This window comes from Poecile atricapillus, chromosome 1 (assembly GCF_030490865.1).
Source record: "Poecile atricapillus isolate bPoeAtr1 chromosome 1, bPoeAtr1.hap1, whole genome shotgun sequence".
Lineage (NCBI taxonomy): Eukaryota > Metazoa > Chordata > Aves > Passeriformes > Paridae > Poecile > Poecile atricapillus.
This window is the reverse complement of record NC_081249.1, coordinates 121451105-121468468: the sequence shown is the minus strand read 5'-3', so window position 1 is coordinate 121468468 and position 17364 is coordinate 121451105. Positions and strand designations below refer to the sequence as shown.

The following is a 17364-nucleotide window of genomic DNA, read 5'->3' as shown; positions in this document are numbered from 1 at the left end:
GGAAAACTACTGTTTTGATGAATTGTTTCATTCAGCTACACAGTTGGTGAAAGTTCCACATAACATTAAAAATTCTAGGCTTATACTTAGATGTCTTTGATTCTTCACAGAGCCCACGAAGACAAAGACACAAAAAAGCTTTTGCACAGACTGAAACCTGTTCCTCATGAATATTCAAAGAACTGGCTTCAATCACACAGAACAGAAAAAACATATCAATCCAACCACTTTTATTGATACTACTCCCGATTCAGGTGTTTCATCATGCTGCCTTTCCTCCTTTTAGCACAAGTCTATGAACAATTTCTTATTTCTGGATTGCTCACCCTCAGCCTTGTGCTGCTTTCACCACTTTTTCTGAAGATAGGTCTACTTAATACCATCAAATCCTGCTGCAGATTATGTAAGACAGATGACTTATGGGCACTGTCACCATTGCTTACTTAGTTCATTTTGTCTTTCTGCTGTTACACGGTGCCCATGTCCTGTAATCTTAAGGCACCCTGGTTCCATAAAACTGTTTCAAAAGAGCACAAACCCATTGTCAGTGGAAAGCAGGAAACACCTAAGAGACGAGCATTCTTCCTGTAGACAACCATTCTCTCTGTCCACAACAGAAAGATGTTGCCCCACCTTGAATTTACGGTTCATTTGTGAGTTTGTATCCAGAATGATGATTCTAACATCCCTGTCCTCATTTTTAAATAGGATTTTTGCTGTCTTTTGATACACAGGACATCTGCTTCTGTGTGTCACCAGAGATACATTCATTCCATAGTGAGTCAAGACTATTGGATTTATTGTAGTTCCAGAATTTTTTCCCAATGTGCTGGCAAATGGCAATTGTTCATTGAATTAGCATATCTCCTTCTCAGGACACACAGGGCTGATTGACAAGGAACAGCCAAGATAGTCCCTGTCATGCTGCAGCTTGGACAGTGCAGGAGAGTTTAGATCCAAGGGTGAGCAGTCAAGGGGTGCCCTCTGATGTCTGGGCTCTCAAAGGTTTAGGGCAAGGATGGCCAAAGTAAGACCATGCCTTCACCAAGACTGGTTTCAGACTGGGAGCAGGGACTGCCTTTCCACTCCGTCATCATTCCATCCAAACATACCAGGTGATCCACAATGTCCTGGAAATGACAGCAGGTACCAGGTGTGCTAACCTGGTTTCAGTTCATGTACTCAGACACTTCCATTCTGAAAGCAGTTACTGGAATTTGTGAAGCTCTGTGTGGCTGTTCAGACAGTCATAGATACCACACACACCTGGAATATCCTGTGTGTTTCTGTTTAATGTGGAGCACTGACCTCTGGATGGGGACACTGCCTGTGAAGTGGTGGTCTGCTGAATGCTACAGCCTGCTGGACCTGGACTAGAATGTTTCATAAATGCAAAATGGCTCTGAACCACTTGGCTGAGTGGTGCCTGCACTGCCCAAGGTGTGCTCTTTGAGAGCCTTTTAATAAATACCTACCTTTATCTTTTAACTCTGTCTAGCCTCTCTTCTAGGCAGCCTCTCCAGGCTTCAGTGTCACAAAAGAAACATCTATTCAGCAGATCTCTGTCCCCCTTTCTTCCATCTTTCTTGCAGAAAGGTTCAGGTTTTTGGTGTCCTAGCCATGGCAGGCTCCAAATGACAGCACAAATGATGAGCACATCTCACTGTTGAATTACTCCCCTTTTTCCTCTTCCATGAAGTTCCTTCCCTTCAGCTGAAAGGGTGATCTGCTGCTTTGTTGAATGAACCAGGTTCATTTGTTCTCCTAAGTCTATCATCAAACCCTGCATGTCTTAGCTGGAAAAAGGTTTGTTCCTGATCTAACTCTTACAGTTTCTCTCTATCTCCCTTTCTTGTAAAATGCCATTTTCCTTAGACTACCTCCTCCTCCAGCAGCCCCTCAGGAACCTGCAATATTTTTCCTTTAGCTGGTTGCCTTCTTCATCTTTGCCAAGTCCTACAGCAGTCAAAAACTTCTTGTGCAACTGAGATGTGCATGGAGAGAAAAACCCTTGCATTTTCTCCTGTTTCTTTTCTGAAGAGAAGAGGAAAGGGGAAATAGAAGTCAAGATCAGGAGAAAAAAACTGGAGAAGGGTTCTACAAGTTGTGTCTTTTGACCCTGTTTGCTACTACAGATGAGACTGCAAAGAAAATTAATTGTATTGTGGAAAGAGCTACACATACACATATACACACCCTAATCCTATCTCCAATCCTTTGGCTGCATCAAAAATAATAATTTACAGCTTCATTAGGATAAGTCTGGGAGAGCTTTATAGCCTAAGTCTTAGATTAGTTCAGCATATATGTTCTATGACAGAAAAGGTTTTGATAGAAGAAGAAATTTTTGAGGAATTTTTGAAAAAGTGTAATGAGATATTTGGGGAATTTTCATATGCAAAGCATCCCAAACTTAAGAAAACAAGAGATAGATTTCACAGATATAAATATGCTGCTGTTTGAGATATTTGAAGTGATGTTAAATTGCAAGGACCTTGAAAATTAAGATATGTGGTTTGTGTTTGCTTCAGTAGTAAAAAAATGGGCTAATGGAGGACTAGAACGACATTCCTAACCCAAGCACTGGACTAGAAAAATAATCTTTGCAGTAATGTTTAGAATATGTCTGGATTTATCAAGATAATAAAGAAAAATACTGGAAAGAAATAATTCAGGTTTTGGCAATGGAAATAAAATAGATAGACCAAGAAGAGAGGTTACCTATTAGGACTGTTCTACAAGAAGAAATATTGCTTTCTTCTTCATTTTTATGATGCTATTTAAATTTTGAGAAATGAACTGTCACAATCTGAGTTTGCAGTGTCTAAATGCTAGAGTTACATTACTATGAGCTATCATATTATCTCTTGAAATAAATCTCTTTGTGTCTATTATCATAGTATTATGTAAATCATGGATCTGCTTGGGGATTTTTGATGCTTCTACTTGGTTTTGGTTCCTTGTTTTGATGATCAGCTTTGAGCTGTTGAGTTCTGTGCAAGAATACTGCACCTACCCTGACTGTTAATGGAAATTTGATTGAGGTCTCATCTGATTTGGAATTTCAGTTTTCATGAAGCCTGTTTTTCCAAACACACAACAGCCAGTGGCAGCTGGATCTGTGTGTCCTGGTAGCCATAACACAAATGACTCCTAAAAGGCAAGTGACATAAACAAGCAATGCAGTTGATTTGTGTCTCAATTGGACTATAAATAACACTTGAAGTGTAGGATTTCAGAGCCCTGTGGAGCAAATGGTGTGAGAGCCAGCAGGAATATCAGACTGAACCCTGAATTCCATCCAGCTGCCTGTACCAGTGGCAGAGGATTGCATTATCAGGCTGAAGTTCATCTTGGGCATGGATTCCAAGGCATTCTGATTCAATCAGCCTGTTCCTCTGGACTTCTGCCTTTAGAGGAGCTGTGTTCTGACTGCAGGCAGTTTCCACATAGTCATTCACTCTCTGTGGTAGCCTGCATGAACCCTTTCATGCTCTGAAACATTTGTCTAGAGTGGGACTCATTTGTCTTCTGATGGGTGGGAGTGGATAAATCACCACAGGTTCTTTTGGTGAAAAGGTTTCTAGGCTTACTAGTTTTTCCTCTAACCTCTAGAGAATAAATTTAGTGAGAGGTAACAACAGAGTAAGAAATTAAAGGAATCTGGGCTGACAAGGCTAAGCACTTGTTGGGGTATGGAAGAAAATAGAAAGGAAAAAATAAGAGGTTCAGTGATTTGTACTAAAGAGTTGAGGACAGAAGAAAATACTACACAGAGAAAGAAAGTGGGGACATGGACATCAACAAATTAGGTCTTCAATTAAGATTATTAACTCTATAACAGGTTTTAATTCATTTTTTTCTAAGGGTGGCAAGGACAGTTTTTGGGTCACCCTTGCCTAGCAGAAAGGCAGTGATTGTAGTTCATTGAGGACAAGGTGGGCAGTATTTTTAGGACAATGCAAATAGCCATAACATGTGAGGATGCTTGTTCTGCTCAGATGTCTTGGTTTGTCTAGTAAATTTATCCAGATTTGTCAGATCTGTAGAAAAAACAAAGTGCTGTCTCAGTGGTTTTAAATTAATTTGTGCTTACAACTGGGATTTAACAGTTCCTTTGAAGCAATTATTATTTTAGTACAAGTGTATATGAGATGCTACCTGTCAATGAGTACCTGGGGAATCCTCAGTATGCAGATCACTGACCTGATAAACTGCAGCAGCTCCAAGGGAGTTGTTATGGTCTGTCGCATCAATGAGTATTTAGGGACTCTTTAATATGTGGATTATTAGGACAGTAAAAACGTCTGCAGCCCATTGTGTCGGTGCAGCTGTTCCACTTGAGTCTCATTGCACAGCCTCACAAAATGTTGCAGGAAAGAAGTTGATGAAGCTTATGTAGTAGCCATGGTTTTGCATTAAATGAGTGGATTTTTTAAGCTTTTCCCCCCAAAAAGAAGCTTAGGCATTAATGCTCATACTAAAGTGGTTGAATTTGGAAACCACATTCATAAAAATTGCCATTTTTTCAAGTACACATCAGGTGAACAAGAAATTTCCATACTGAATTCTGTGCTGATTCCTTCCCTGATTTTTTTTTATTTTTTATCTGCAGTGTAGGAAGTAAACAGCAAAATTAACAGCAGCTAAACTTCTTAATTTACAACAGTGAAAGATACCAACCTGGGACACATCCCGACACATCTGACCTGTGAAACTAACTTCCTTCCTGCAGCATTCAAAAATTAGTTTGTGTCAGATAAAAAGCAAAATTATTCCTGAGTAATATAAAATTTTACTATATTTTAGCATTTTTAACAGCTTCTGAAACACTGCTCCAAATAACCAAAAACTTTTAAACTATGCTAGCAAGTGCAGCTGATAAGATGAATGAATAAACAAAAGATAAATCAAATAAAGTTTGGTTATCTGACTTAGTGAAGATGCACACAAGACTTTGTGAACATCAGGAATATGTTCCTGTATAAATTTCTCACACATCATAACTTTAAATTTTGCATTTCAGGTTACAAAGGTCTAAGTAACACCATTTTTACTCATGCCCATATGATCCTGCTCTTTGTAAAAATTTTGTGTGCCTAAGAAGAAGAAATACATAATAAGGTAATGAAAATGACAAAGCTGCAAGTGTGTAATGAATACTGTGAATATGGAATGTTGGTCCAAAGTCCTTCATTTTTAAAGAGCTTTTTGGAATTTTTTTTGACTGGATCTTTTTCTCTAGGTAACTAAAGGAGCAAATACATAGTACTGAATTTAAGCAGAAAAAATTCAAATGGTGTTTACTTTCATGTGTATTTACATCTAAAGGGATGTTGTATAGATGGAGCATGAAATTGCAGGTTTTGATGTCAGAATTTTAAACATGATTTTTCCATTTGTCAAAACCTTAAAATAAAAACGTGGTTTTCGAGTACATGGCCTAAAACTGCTGAAAAGCTGTCGGGTTTGCAGTGGTGCCACTGTCACAGGGGAAAGTGTGGGACACAAGGAGAACACATTCATGCTCGTACTGTTGGAAGAAACCCACTCTAAACATCCTCAAGGAGTCTGTACATTGTTCCCAAGTGCTCAAAACACATCTTAAACCTAATGTCTGAACAACAGAGAAAAATAATGTGCCTTTCTTGGAATATTTTTAAAAACAAAATCTGATTCAATCTCTTGTCACTCTTTGTAAAGTCATCCAGGATACTTCTATCTGTTTTCCACTCAAATTAACACTGAAATAATTATGCAACTGCAGATTTAGTTTTATAACTCCCAAGAGTGGCTGGATTTGGGAGCTTTTTCCCCAGTTTGTTAATAAATTAAATTTGGGTTTTGACCTTTCTGAATTCAGATTTGAGAGGCTGAAGATGTAGTGGTAGCATTTTAACCAGCAAATGCTAATTTTTTGCCTCTTAAACTGAGGCAAGCTGTGAAAAGCAAAGACTTATTAGGAAGAGTTGTCAGCAAAAGTTTACACCTTTGATCTACAGTGAGGTTCTCAAAGTTTCCAGCATTACATTTCTTATTTGAAAAAATATTCCATTATTTCTGTTACTGACACTCTTAAAAAAAAAAGAAAAAGTGTCATAGTAACTGCCAAATTAAAAATCAATCAATGGAAAGTAGGAACAATGAAATATTACTAAAAATAGCAAGTTACTCTGTCTGCTGGAATAATAGGAAATTATCACATTAAGCACATTATTATATTAGGGTAAAAAAATCAACAATCTATACATTACAAAAATTCAGTAATTTCATGAAGCAGACCAGATTCAGAACTTTTCCAGAGTCAGTTTACAATTAGAAGTTTCTTGTGGAGTTGATATTTAAATGAAAATTACTTATGTTTGCATTGTTATCTCAATGACAGCAATAAAATTTACTTATGAGAAGTCAATCAGTGTTCACAATGAAATTCATACAAAAATGCATTTAACTGTATATTGAATATTCAGTGGGTGTTCAGTGGGACAGAAAACTTAGATTTTGTAGTTTTTTGTAGTTTTCTGTCTTTTGAAAATATTTAAGTAGCTTTGTTTATAAATGGAATGATTTATTTCAGTTTAGTAATTTAGAGCTCAGTTTTCACTCTTCTATCAAAAAGGAAAATGCAAATCTCACAATCAAATTACAGCCAGAACTTGTAAAGTCAAAGATCAGCAATTCACTCTGTGAAAACTTATCTATTGCAAAATGGGAAATAACACTTAAGAAAACAATTCCTTTGCTGGTTTATAGGAGATATTAATAATTCTTTTATGTAATTACCCATTAAAGCATACTGATTCTGTGAATGGGCTAAAAAAGATTGCTTTATGTTTTTACTCAGATCATTTTTTAACCAAAATGCAGCATAAAACCAGATGGAAGAAGTCATTACTTGTAACAGCACTGAAAACAGCAAATGTTTCAGGATATACATGCAAGAGATTTTTGTCAATATTATGCCACATATGAATAATTCATTCCTGAAACTGCTACATTTTATAAATAAATAGCCATCTGCAGTATCATATGCCACAATCCTACAAATACTGACACCAATGAGCAATGTTTTACATGTCACTAACTCAGCACTACTGTTCTGATGTTAAAGAATAATACTTCTAATTCAGAAAGAGTCTGTAGGCTAATCAGCAACTTCTTCAGGGCTGAATTCAGGATATTTAGAGTAAAAATAACCTCAGTTGTTATATCTGCCAGGTGCCAATGATTGCTGTCACTTGTTCTACCCAAGGAACTGGAAAGAATGAGGACATTTCCCATCAAAGGAGATGCTAAAATAACACATTAACATTTGTGGTTACTTCTGTTTTGATTTCTGGTCCTTGGGATTAGGTTAAAGTTCTTTGAGGTGTTAAATGTTAGAGCAAATAGCGGTGTGGGCTTGGTTTCAGTTCCATGGTCACTCCCCGAGGTGGTTCCTGCCTTACATGTAGCCCACAGGTAGCCAGGCCACAACCAGGTATTGATCCAAAAGAAAAGGCAGAAATATTCTGGCCATCTGCCATGGAAAATGCAATTTTGGATAGTGCTGTCACAAGCAAGTCTGGCAGGATTGCACAGATGAATGTAGCCAATTTTCAGTGAGAGCATCCACAGCTTTATTTTGGCTTGAAGTGACAATGTTTGCCAGGTTAAGTGAATTTCCTCTTTAAATAAAATCACCTTGGTTACTTTTCTGTTGGAAAAATTGGGCTGTGCCCAGAATCTGGACCATGGGACAGACAGAGTGATGCTCCCAGAGACTGAGATTTCAGCTTTCTGTGCATTCACGATGCTGTGGCTGCTATGGCACTGTGGTCTCACATAAACACGGAGCTGCAGCATGGAGTTGTAACTCCATTCACTCTCACAAGTGCCCAGTGAGTTCACACAACTTTATCTCACTGCTATTCTTTGGTCTTTGCCCTGGGAGGAAAGGAAAAAGGAAGGAGGAAAAAACTTTCCTGCTGAAGGGAGGAAAAAACACTCATTACAACTGAGATAGTTCTGCCTCAGGGGTAAAGGGGACAGCACATCTAGACATGGTCATTATCTAACCCTCACTTTCCTTATTTTTCCTTTAACTCAAGTAATGATTTTGTGTCCTGATGCAAAATGGTCATTTTGATTAACACAAATTTCAAAAATAGACTAGAGCAGAATTTTAGTAGTTTCAATTACTGCTGAAAGATTTCTTTATCTGTTCCAGATACCCATTTTGCCTTAATTTAGCTTTCCTGCTGGTTTCTCATTAGGTGGTTATCACAAAACAGATCTTTCAATTAACTTTCCAGTATTTAAGGACAAATGATCTTGGTGATAACACATTGTCAGTCAATGCATCAACTATTTCAGAATAATGTGCACAAATAACATGAGAACTGCTCCTCTGGCTGCTTCTGCATGTGTCACATTAAAACTTTTTAATAAAACTTTTTAATCAAAGTTTTTCTTTCCTAATTCTGCGCATATGAGCCAATTTTAAAAATAGAATCATTCCAAAGTGTTATTCTTGTTTGAGTCCACAGCCCAGATGTGATTTAGGGGTTTTTTGGCTGATTCAGCAGTGACATGAAAAATTAATCCAACAGTTCATTTACTGAAGGATCAAACAGCTCAGTGATGTTTAGGAAATTTTAAAATTCCAATGTAGGTGAGAACCTTATAGAAATATGTTCCATCTCCTCTTGTTACTCATTCTGCAGGAATTCAGTGTTCCTGTGGTGCTTCTGCATTTGACATGCTTGGTCTTGGGCATTTGAATGTAATTTAGGGAAGATTCCAAAGAAAGGATCATTTATATCTGTGCTGATTTATGAAAGGAAGACGTAGCATGGTCACACAGAGCTCGATGTGCCACATTTACCATTCAGAACTGCACCCAATGAGCAGAATGTCCATGGATCCATTTCAGCCTCAGCTCCTATTCCTACAGCCAGCGTTCCAGGGAATCACAGTTGATATCCATAGCTGTGACAGTCTTTCTCCTATTCCTTCCCACCCATCTTCTTTCTACCTTTGATCATGGGGTATCTTTTCCCTGGAAAGGCCAGGGAATGTTCTTTTGAGAGCACCACAAAGCTTCCTTCTGTCTGGAGTAGGCTTTAGTGTAACATTCCCTGTCCAACAAGGGAGCCCTGGACTCTCCTCTAAATTAACTTTATGCTTTAAATTTTTTATTAACTTAATGCTTTGTGAGAAATGCTGCTGGAAGCTCCCATAATGCAAATGCTCGTGGGGAGAGGAGTTCAAGGGAGAAAAAGATAAGGTGCCACTTTTGTGGTTTGTGCAGGGCATGCAGTGACAGCAGCATTTATGGATTGTGTCATGACTAAGGGTTAAAATCTCTCTAGATACCATTTGTCCAGGTTTTCCTAGAGTGGAGTTTGGTAGATAACATACCTCGAGACTGAACCATTCATCTTTCTTTCTTCTATTCATTAAACACCATGCATTATAGCTTTTAAAAACATTGAGAGTTGTTTCTACTGAGAAATAAAAATTATTAAGCAGATAATGATCTAAGGGACAGAGTTGTCATTGTCACATGGATACTTGATCCATGTGCTGTTCTGTACAAAAGCAAAACTACCATTTATGCAAACGAGGCAAAACATGACCTGAAGTTGCAGATCAGAGGTCTTGGACTCATTTCTGATTGCATTTATTTGAAATGAAGTCCAAATATGAACCTGTTATTTGATAACTGCACTTCAGCACTGAGTGTAAAGCAAGATGACAAAATATCTAAATAATGTGTGTATTTCAAGATGCCTTCATTTCTGTTTGTGTAAGTGCAAAAATATATTTTTGTAATGTGTAATAAGGATTTTAATAAATGCTTGAAAATGGATTTCTTAATATGCTCATTATGTTTCTGAGCCTGCTAATTCTTTAAGGAAATGAAGAAAAAATAATGAAATTATGTTACACAGGTACTTAATTTTTTTTATCTCTGATACTACTCTGGTAATTAATGTCTGGTTTATGCAAACTAGACGATATCTCTTACTGGACACATTACTGTCAAGAAAATATTACTTGCCTTAATTATCAGTAATGAAGCAGGGATAAGCTGCTCACTTAGATATAATATATCTAATGACCTTTTCAGCTAAAGGTTATGATGAAAGGTATCAGTTTCACAAATTAAGCCTCATTCAGTTTCTGGCCTTTGTCTAGATTAATGTTTGGAGGATGAGTTTTAAAGTCAGACATAAATTGTGTTTGGTGTTTAAAATTGATTTAGTGTCTTGCTTTTAGTACATCATTTTCTCTCATATAAATTACTCCAAGCCTCATTTTTATCTTCATGTTTTATTATGAAAGCCAATAGTTAAGTCTAGTCTTGTCTTATTAACTGCTGCTGTATATTTTGACAATAGTAACTGGCAGAGAAAAGCTTAAATAAGCATTTTAATTAGGAGTCATATAATGATTTTTTAAAAGCTTTTTTTCACTTACCTTTGTTTTAAAAAACTTTTTAATCAAAGTTTTTCTCTCCTAATTCTGAGCATATAAGCCAATTTTAAAAATAGAATCATTCCAAAGTGTTATTCTTGTTTGAGTCCACGACCTAGATGTGATTTAGGGGTTTTTTGGCTGATTCAGCAGTGACATGAAGAATTAATCCAACAGTTCATTTACTGAAGGATCAAACAGCTCAATGATGTTTAGGAAATTTTAAAATTCCAATGTAGGTGAGAACCTTATAGAAATATGTTCCATCTCCTCTTGTTACTCATTCTGCAGGAATTCAGTGTTCCTGTGGTGCTTCTGCATTTGACATGCTTGGTCTTGGGCATTTGAATGTAATTTAGGGAAGATTCCAAAGAAAGGATCATTTATATCTGTGCTGATTTATGAAAGGAAGATGTAGCATGGTCACACAGAGCTCGATGTGCCACATTTACCATTCAGAACTGCACCCAATGAGCAGAATGTCCATGGATCCATTTCAGCCTCAGCTCCTATTCCTACAGCCAGCATTCCAGAATGTTCTGCTGAGCTCCCCTAAGGAACTAAACCCATAGTAGCAGTTAGGATGGATGTTTCTTAGCTCAGGTTTTAAATCAGTCTTCTGGCACACCAGACTGGGAGTGACAGAGTCTTCAGAGCCTCCAGACTTCTCTTGGAAGAGTGCAGCTCCTCGTTGAACGGGATGTTGGGACAACTGCATTTTACCTTTCTCATGGTGAAAGAGTTGTGCTGCTCTGTTCTCAGCCTGCCTCAGTGTCCTTAACACCATGGGGGAGTCAGGAAACATTGACTTTAAACAGAAACTCTTTCCAGTCTGACTTGGCAGAGATAAACCTGCAGTTGCTCAGATCCACTGTGTGATTTTGAGCCAAATAAAGCCCACAGACCTCAGGCTAAACTGAGAGGAGACAGGACAAAGCCAATTGTTCTTTAGAAAGCCTGGGAGAGATTAAATTAATTGGTGTAGCAGGAATTAATCATCTGATCCTGATTCTACCTGTGTCAACCATAGAGAAGATGAAGGTCCTGATGCAGAAGGCAGCAGCCCTGTTCTTGATGTGAACGTGGTTTTTAGGAGAGCTCAGTCCCCAGCCTGGACTGGGCACAATCTGCTGCTATTTCATTGAGATTCCATTGCTCTTTTTTGTAGAGAACAAGAATATTTCTCATTTTCATAGTATTCAATCCAGAGGTTTTGACAAATTTCTTCTCAGAGGAAAGAGGGAATATGATGAGTGCTCGTCCAAGGAATATGTTACTCTTTTTCCATGTCATAATAGAAGTATCTAAGTGTGACTGCTTTTAAAATTGACATTTTTAGAATTTATTTTAAAAACTTTTGGTTTTTTTTTTTTGGTTTTTTTACTTTTTTAATATGTCTCATTTTTCAAAAATATTTAGCCCAGTGTCATTTTTTTCTGTTGTTGTGAGAACAACAAATTCATGTTTGTTTTTCACTTCAAACTGTTTGATACAGAATTTTTTTAGATGCAACCTGGATATTAGATACACTGAAAAACTTCACTTTATTAGAAAAAACCACCCTTTAGACTGTGACATTTCTTGAAATTATGTTAAGTAATTAAAGAGTAAATGGGACCTTAACAATGTGGTTATTAGGAAGACATTAGCAGTAAATGTAAATTAAAACATATTCTTTTCTGTCAAACACTGTTCTATTGTGTTAACAAATAATGAAGAGAGGAATTTAAGTATAGCTACAACAAATTTAAGTGTTCTCAAGTGTGTCAAAATAAGTCTAAAGCATTCATAGGAAGTAAAAGAACACTTAAATTTATTCAAAACCAAAGCAATTTTTTTAGAAGAGTGTAAGCAGAACAGGAGGAAGCAGATGTAGGGAAAAAACCCCAATTTATCAAGTGGAATAAATTAAAAAATTGTTGGAGACACTGGATAAACTTAAAAAGTGGTAGCTTAATTATTAAGTGGATATATACTTAGTGAGTGGGAAAATATCAAATGCATCTAATAATGTGAAATAATGGAATAAGTAAAACAAAACACCTCTAATAATATATTGAAGCTATTTCTCTCAGTTCCTTCCACTTCTTCACTAATATCTACTTCATTCATCTGTTCTTCACGTCCTTGCATCAGCTGCTAAGTGGTTTTACCCCTTATCACCTCTTCTTAAACTGTATCACTGCCAAAATGTACAAATTTATATAAAATATATATTATATAATATATATTATTTATTATATTATTTATTATAGATATGTATATATTACGCAAAATATTTATAATATTATATATTATATATTATATATTATATATTATATATTATATATTATATATTATATATTATATATTATATATTATATATTATATATTATATATTATATATTATATGTTATGTGTTATGTATTATATATTATGTATTATGTATTATATATTATGTATTATATATTATATTTTATGTATTATGTATTATATATTATATATAATGATAGATAGATAGATAGATAGATAGATAGATAGATAGATAGATAGATAGATAGATAGATATCTCAATAAATTTAGTGATCCTAATTTAAGGTAGGTGGCATGAAAATTCAGGGGTGAGCAACCAAATTTCCCAATGTGTTTGTGGATCTAAAAATCTCACATGAAATCTCTCTGCCAGCCTTCATGAGGGATTCATTTTGCTGCTCCTTTTTTCCCCAGGTATCCATAATATAAATAAATATTTTGCATTTTATGTTCTGAGTTCCTTGGGCTAGTGTTTCAGTAGAATGTGACATTAATTGTCTTGAACCTATTGAAGAGTTGTAGGATCCTTTCCTCCATCCCAGCCCCAGCAGGGTGGCCACAGTGCAGGGTACACCAAAAACCAAAGGAGAGATTCTCCACCAAACCTGGCCCTAAAGGTAAAAGTCCCCTAAAGGTTTGCTCTCATCTGCGCCCCTTCCTGTGCACCCAGAATTAACCACAGAGCTCCTGCTGGAGGGGAAATGCATTTAAATGTAAATCTAGATTAATCCCACATTTAATCCCATGTTCAAAATGTTGCACATTACATACATCCTGCTTTTATAGTGACAACCTGAGAACTGGATCTGTAATCTTGCTCCATAAAAATTTGTAAAATGTTTGTGGACTGTTTAGTAGTCTGTAGAATTACATAATTGAAAAGTTCTGTGCTTTGCTGTTGAACAGTAAGTTTACTTGGCTTTTTCTTTAAAAAAAGAAAGAAAATGTTTATTTTAAAAGAGAAAAAATGGAGTACAGTATGCACCCCAAAGAAAAAAATCATGAAATTCAAACATCACTAATATTGGGATCTCAGTGCATTTTTATTTTTGTGATAACTTCACAATAGTAAAATACTGTAAAATACATTTCACTAGCTTCCTTTATTGGATTTTAACCTGTATTTTACTTTAAAGCACTTTGCATGTTCAGATCATGTTTAAAGTCTTGCATGTTCAGATCATTAGTTAATTTATACATATCATTATAAAAGTCCATATTAAAAATTTGCTATTATAGTGCCCATACATTGAAACAGGGCAAAGTCTGCTTGGTTTAATACTGCTGAGGAAAAAAAAAAGGCTGGTAAAGATGAATTATGGAATTGCAAAACACATGGAAGGTGAAATTTTAAAAGATGGTTAAGTAACAGAAATGGGTTCAGGAAGGACTTCATATTCTGCTTCATGTGAGAAAAGGAACTATTGAAATTTGTTTCTACAGAAATTTGTTTCTACAAATAAAAATTTGTTTCATGTTTGAGTGGATTTCAGGATCAGTGAAGCATTGCTGTAATACAGTGAAAGAAAAAACAGTTTTAAAGTAGTTTCAAGATTCAAATGGAAAATAGCATTATTTCTAGGAAAGGATGATAGCATTTGAAATTGAATGAAAAAATAAAAGATATAAGGCAATTGATTGTTAGGGGAAATTGATGGCTTTCAGAAAAAAATTGCATTAATCTAGAACAAAGTTCAAGGTTCTGAAAGTATTTAAACTCATTTTCTGTAAAGAAAATTTCTTCTATAAGTTTGAAGTGTCATTTCCTTGCATTTTTTTACAATGGTTATCTTTGAATTATGAACATACTCATTTTCAATTGGAACATAACTCAGAATCTATTAAGCAGTTCAAACATTTTTAATCCTTTGTTTAGACTTATTTATAGAGTTATGCAAATAAAGCAGTTATATAAATAAAAATAGTTTTCTAATTAATACCAGAAGATAATGCTGATAATTATGTCAGATATCTTTCCATTCTTAATATTATGTTATGTACTATTACTTACAAATGTTAAAAAATATTGGGGAAAGAGGTTGTTTTAGCTGCTTGTGTAGAGGTTTATAATTCTCTACAGTTAAGAAGAGGAATAAAAAAATTCTTCAAAAACCAGTAAATGTTTCCAATAGAAATTTTACATTAGTCCCTTGCTTCCATTTAACTGTAGTCTTCTAAAAACTCTGCCAGAGGGTAAAAAAGTCTGGTCTGCTTTAACTCTCAACATACACAGTGTGAAAATTTTATTTTGGCTTAAAAGTTAAGTACATTTGAGGTTTCCAGGATCTCTGTTTCTCTCTGAACCATATGAGGGTGGGTGTCAGTCTGTTCTCCCAAGTAAGAAGTCACAGGATGAGAGGAAACAGTCTCAAATTGCACTGGGGGAATTTGATTTGATATTAGGAAACATCTCTTCAGCAAAACAGTTAGCAAGCCCTGGAACAGGATTCCCAGGGAAAAGGTTGAATCAGCATCTCTGGAGGTATTTAAAACACATCCATATGGTACTTTGGGATGTGGTTTAGTGGTGGACTTGGTACTGCTGGGTTAATGGTTGGACTCAGGGATTTTGGTGGTCTTTTCCAACCTTAACAATTTCAGGATTCCTTAAAGATCAAGAAAAATGAAATTTTTCAGTCTATCTTTGAAATGTATTTATTATGTTCCTTATTGTACAGGGGAAGGACTTCTTTTACTGGCCTTGTTGCTTTAATCATATCTATTTTTGCTGAACAATGATGGTGTCACATAAATTTGATCTGTAACCACAGGGAAGTCATAAATATGACTTGTGATCATAATCGTAATCATAAAATATGATATGTAGCCTGAACCAGTAGGCCAAAAAAAAAAAAACCCTCTTCATTCTTTGACTCTTCATTCTCCATCCACTTTTGGAGGAGTTGTGTTTGGGAAGAAGTTATGTGCAGGTCAGCAGAAGTTATCTCCAGTGAAGAACGTGCAGCAAGGCTGTCATTTGCCACAGAGTGATAGGCTTGGCAAATCTCTGTCTAAAAATTGGTCCTTTCCATTTATCCACCTGAATGTTTCATATTTCATCAGCACATTGGGATTCAAACACTCTGCCAGTGTGTTTGTCCATCTCAGGATGTGAGTCTTTCTGGCTGGTGCCAATTAATTTAATCCCTGAGGTGGCAAATGAACTAATTCTCCTTTCAATAATTTCCACCTGGTTTTCTAGGAAGATTCCCAGTTGGGGACTTTTATGAATGTTTATTTTTATTATAGAAGATACATGAAAATACACAAAATGTGTCTAGAGTTTAAAGGATGAGACAGTGTGATGGAAGGCCATGCATCCTAAATTAGTATTCTTTAGGGATGTATCCAATTCAACTGAAAATTGCAGTTTGTAGCAATAAAATCATCTTGCTCCAGAAATATTTCCATTCTCAGTAGACACAGAGACACTGAGAGAGAGATCTAACAAATGTGGAGAGACAAATAATGATGAAATCAAGTTTTTCCAGAGTTAGTTTTTGCAGAACTGGTCACTAAACCAAGAGCTTCCCAGACCTATTCCCAGGTCAGACTTCCCACATCTAATTTCTTCATAGGGAAAAAAATGCTTCCTTCTGCACTCAGAGTTTCCCAGCAGCAGTTGTATGTTATATTTTGGTATCAAAACCCTTGAAACCGTGCAAGAGCCAAAAAAATTGTAACTAGGCTGAACTAGTAAACCATGATTTTGTAAGTCTAAAAATGCCTGTAAAAGCAGCTCTGTATTCCTTGGTGGGACTCCTCCTTTAGAATTAGCATCTAAACCACTTCAGTTTGGCCTCAATTGAAACTTCATTTACCCCTGAGCTACAAAAATGATCTTTTATTTGATTTTTTTCCCTTATGTATTGTGTCAACAGCATGGAGAAATACGTGTGGAACTGTTTTTTAAGTAAAATAATTTCTAAACACTTTTTTCCTTCCAAAATTATACTGTATTTGTGGAAGCCTGAAACGAAGGTGTGCTTCACTGGTGCCACATTAATGATACTTTTATGACTAGATGTACTTAAAAATATAAGTTAGAAAGGGTATTGGTGCAATATTTTCAACAAGCCTTTATAATATCGTTTGAGCAATGTCAAGTACAATTTTTATTTTAAAAGATTTTGTTGGAATTTAGTCTTGGAAAATATTAATAACAGCTTACAGCAGGTAGGCTATAAAATAACACTGTATGCTGTCTATTTAGTTTCTGGTTGAAAAAGCACAGCAGTACTTTAGTTCATTACCTTTGAAAAAAACAGTAACAAGATAATACAGCTGCCTCTGATTAAGATGTAAATTCTTTCTAATTAGAATGTAAATTCTTACATTTAAATGAAGACATCAATTGTCAGGATGCCATATGATATCTTATTCCACCTTGCCTGAATGAAGCCCTCACTGTTCATCTATGGCACTAAAATAGTTTTGCAATCCCTTTGTTCTCTGATTCTTGTAATATTCTCTCTTCATGTTCCCTTTACACATTGCTTTTGTTTGTTTTCCCCCTGCATCTGATATTGTTGTGTCTTGGGATTTTGCAGAAATTTGGAATGAAAATTGAGTTCAGTCAGTGCCAGTATTTGCTTGTGCCTCAATTACTTC

At 35.8% G+C, this 17364-nt stretch overlaps 1 protein-coding gene across 2 annotated transcripts in view; it reads left to right on the top strand.

The window, feature by feature from the left end:
- ELP4 (elongator acetyltransferase complex subunit 4) overlaps nt 1–17364 on the top strand; it is a 136082-nt gene that overhangs the window by 76706 nt on the left and 42012 nt on the right. Inside the window, exon 10 of one of the 2 annotated variants that reach the window (XM_058864039.1) lies at nt 5027–5056. The exons of the other annotated variant lie outside the window; for it this stretch is intronic. Coding sequence (XP_058720022.1) covers nt 5027–5041 — 15 coding nt within the window. The 3' untranslated portion in view covers nt 5042–5056. Of the gene's footprint in view, nt 1–5026; nt 5057–17364 lie in introns of those variants that run through there. 2 annotated transcript variants of the gene reach the window in all.